The sequence below is a fragment of the Antrostomus carolinensis genome, unplaced genomic scaffold, assembly GCF_000700745.2.
Source record: "Antrostomus carolinensis isolate BGI_N321 unplaced genomic scaffold, ASM70074v2 scaffold12351, whole genome shotgun sequence".
NCBI lineage: Eukaryota > Metazoa > Chordata > Aves > Caprimulgiformes > Caprimulgidae > Antrostomus > Antrostomus carolinensis.
Genome location: NW_010296402.1, coordinates 59,963 through 63,339, shown reverse-complemented (window position 1 = coordinate 63,339; position 3,377 = coordinate 59,963). Strand labels below are relative to the sequence as shown.

Here is a 3,377-nt window from a genome sequence, read left to right as displayed (position 1 = left end):
TCTTACTCTTCACAGGCCTCTAAAGAACTTGGATTCTCCTCCAGATCCCATTGACATGTACACACAAACCTGGAAATAAGGATAAGCCATTTGTACTGACCATCAGAATCTCCACTCATGTTGAAATCCATCATTGCGTGGCTAAACTTCCCGTCTTCACTCTGTTTTACTGCCAGTTGCTGAGTCAGGGTCTCCAGTGTTGTTTTGTCCTACATGGGTAAGATGACGGGATTTGGATTAGGAAAATAATTTTTCATTGTAACTGTAAAGTTTACAGGTAACTCAGAAGGTTGATAGGGAAGCTGGATAACAATTCATTTACAAAAGTTTACTGAGCCAGGTATTTAAGAGTACGTAACAATGTTTTTTTCTGGAAGGGATATGGTTGTAGACTTTACCAAGTCTTTTTTAAAACACACTTATTAGCTAGTGATGAGTAAACTTCATAGTGTTGAAAAGACTGCTTTAGTTAGGCATAATAAAATTGGCTGCACATCTGAAGAATACTTCAACTCTCTATGTCCCCGGGACTGCAAAGCTGGACTGAAAGTTTAGATGATCCACGCTCTTTTGCAATGTATTTATTGTTTTACTGCATTTCCAGCCTGCAATCAAAGTGTGGATACACGAGTGACTTTGTCTTTTTTCTTTTTTAAAAGGCAGTATTTTAGGAAGCAGGCCATAGGGGAAAAAAAAAACCCCTGTAGTTCCAACTTATTCAGACCTTGGTAAAGGGTCAGCCTGATTTAAGCATGATACTTGGGCAGCAGTCTGTGTTCTTGTCCAGACTGTTTTGCCCAACCCTACAAACACTCCGTCCATCATTCATCTAGTCAGAACTATCTGTGAACCCTGGATTGCAACAGGCTAGTGCGTGCTGCCAATTAATCTGTCAAGCTGCAGCGGTGTCTGAAGACACTGCCAGAACAACATGCCAGGGCCATTAATTCCAATGTTCTCTTCAAAACACCTCGCTTCCCCCTGAATTGTTTGACTTTACAAATATAAAGGTGTTCCACTTTCCAACTGTTTTTGTTTTCCCAATGAATTTTACTCATAAACATTCTATCTTCCTGACAATCATATGTTTAAAAAGAAATCTTTCAGGAAAGCAATGCTAACGTTTCAAAATGTTAGGCACTGTGCCTTTTGCAAAGCTAAAAAAAAAAAAAATGACATGATACAGAATGATAATAAAGTGGCTGCAGTTGAAAAAATTCTTTTAAGCTTCTTCCTGAAAGAAAGATTGCTGTTTTGTTGCTCTGTTCCACTCCTGATGACTGTAAAAGATCAACAAACTAAAAAAACTTTCAGATTTCACATGGCAACCGGAAACTTTACAACTATCCTAGGCAGCCTAATAATGTTACTGGGTTGTATTAGAGAAGAAAACAGAAAAGAGAACAATATGAATACAGAAATGCTTCTGACAATGTGATGTCCCTGCATCTGCAATTCATAGAACAGCTCAAATTAATGTAAGACATTTCACAAGGATTTTTCTTGAAAGAGTTAGAAAGGAGGCTAATCTGCTCATCTTCATACACTTGCACAGTTTAGGGAACATGAGGTTAACTTGCTTTCTCCTCACAATCATTTTCATCGTGGATCCCTTTTGCACTCCTGTAAGCAGACACATCACCACTGAAAGTTTGCAAGATGAGTTATCCTCTTGGTTCTTGCAGGAAAAGCTCATGCAGCAAAGTCAGCCTATCACAAGCAAAAGGGTTTCTGTAATGTTTCCAGGCACAGCAGATCCAGAAAGCTTGGAGAAGCTTCGAATAAGCACCTGAACTATTCAGGCATTTAGCTTTACCAAACTCTTTGATCTACCGGTTTTAACTCAGCTCTCATTTCCAAAGCAGCCCGTCAGCAGGCAGAAAGTCAGGAATAAGTTGACTTTGTATTTCTTCCAAATGGATCTCAGCTATATAATGCAAGTCAACAGTTTTTCCTCAAAGAAAAAAAAAAAAAAAAAAGAAAATCTATTTACCATCAACTTCATAATGATAAGAGTTCAAAAATTTTTATGTCAGAAATAATTTCAAAATGCTGCCACCAACCTAAAATATGAAAGAACATCTCTTGTTCGGGGTACTTTATGGGGGGAGGGGAGTTATTCTGTTGCAGACTTTTCTTGAATCGTGTATAAACCTCTTAGAGAAACAGAGCTGAGAGCGCAAAGGGCACTGGCTTAACAGCTTTTTCTTTATGCAGTAAAGGCAGCTGCTGAAGTCAGAGGCAGTTACATTCAGAACCACGCTCTGCCGATATGATCTGATTGAGTCTTAAGGTCAGCGAATACTCCGGCGTGCTGTCTGCAAGGTACGCACCGGGTACGGCTCGTTTATCAGAGTCTGATTTAACAAGACTACAGATGCTCTGCCACTATCCATCTTCGGCAAAGTTTTGCATTTTGAGGTACAGTCACATTAGATGACGTGAGAGAGCACAGGCATGATCCAAGAGGGGCTGTGAAGGCATGCCAGATGAGTGTGGAGCTCCTGGGTTGTGCTGCCCAGCCCCAGCACTTGGAGGTGGCTCTCACAACAGCCTAAACATAGGTCAGGGTGGAGACCACCCTTTCAACACGGTGATAATTTACTCCCTGCCACTTAAACATAGAGAATGACAATATAATTCCATCATCAACGATAAGGTGGCAGTTAAAAAGAACTTCTGCACAACGTTACTCCTAAAACAGAGGACATCAAAACAGCCAGCTGTTATTTTCTGTGTTAATGTTTAGGAATGTTTAAAAAGTACTCAAGCGAGGATAAGTCTAAGGCTGGCTCTTTCCTAAGCCTCTGCAACAGCATTAGGAGAGCAGAAAGAGATCAGCAATGCAAAAGCCTGACTATACGTAAGCTGGGTTCAATTTCCTGTCCTACACTCTTCCCATTAAACACACAGCAGCTGATTTTCCCCAATCCTGACGTACAGAAATGCTTTTACAATTACAAAATATTTGAAAGGGGCTAAACAGCATTCCTGTGTTGTTTTGACTGAAAGCATTGAATTGATGACTTACTGCTCTTTGTTTGCTGGAAGCATCTCTTTACCTTTCCTCCAGAGTTTTTCAGTTGATGGAGAAAGTATTTATGGAAGCTCCAAAGAAACAAAGGAAAGAGAAACCTCTTCTCCCTTGATCCCAAATAAACTCGCGACCTGCTGACATTGCTAGCTCAGCCTCCTCTCACAGAATCTATTTAAGAACTTCAGACAAGAGATCCACTATGGTTTCAAGTTGATACAAAAGGAGGATCTATTTATTGTCATCATCTTAATTCAATAGCAAATTACACATTCTTCAAACTGCCACCGCTCTGCTGCGTCGGATTAGCCGTGTACACAGTAGCAAGCTGTGGTACCGTTCA

At 40.3% G+C, this 3,377-nt stretch overlaps 1 protein-coding gene across 1 annotated transcript in view; it reads right to left on the bottom strand.

Annotated features, from left to right (window-relative positions):
* LOC104532947 (transcription factor SOX-5) overlaps window positions 1-3,377 on the bottom strand; it is a gene marked incomplete at its 5' end in the record, with an annotated part of 55,709 nt that overhangs the window by 12,208 nt on the left and 40,124 nt on the right. Inside the window, 1 exon segment of the mRNA XM_029087542.1 lies at window positions 101-209. Coding sequence (XP_028943375.1) covers window positions 101-209 — 109 coding nt within the window.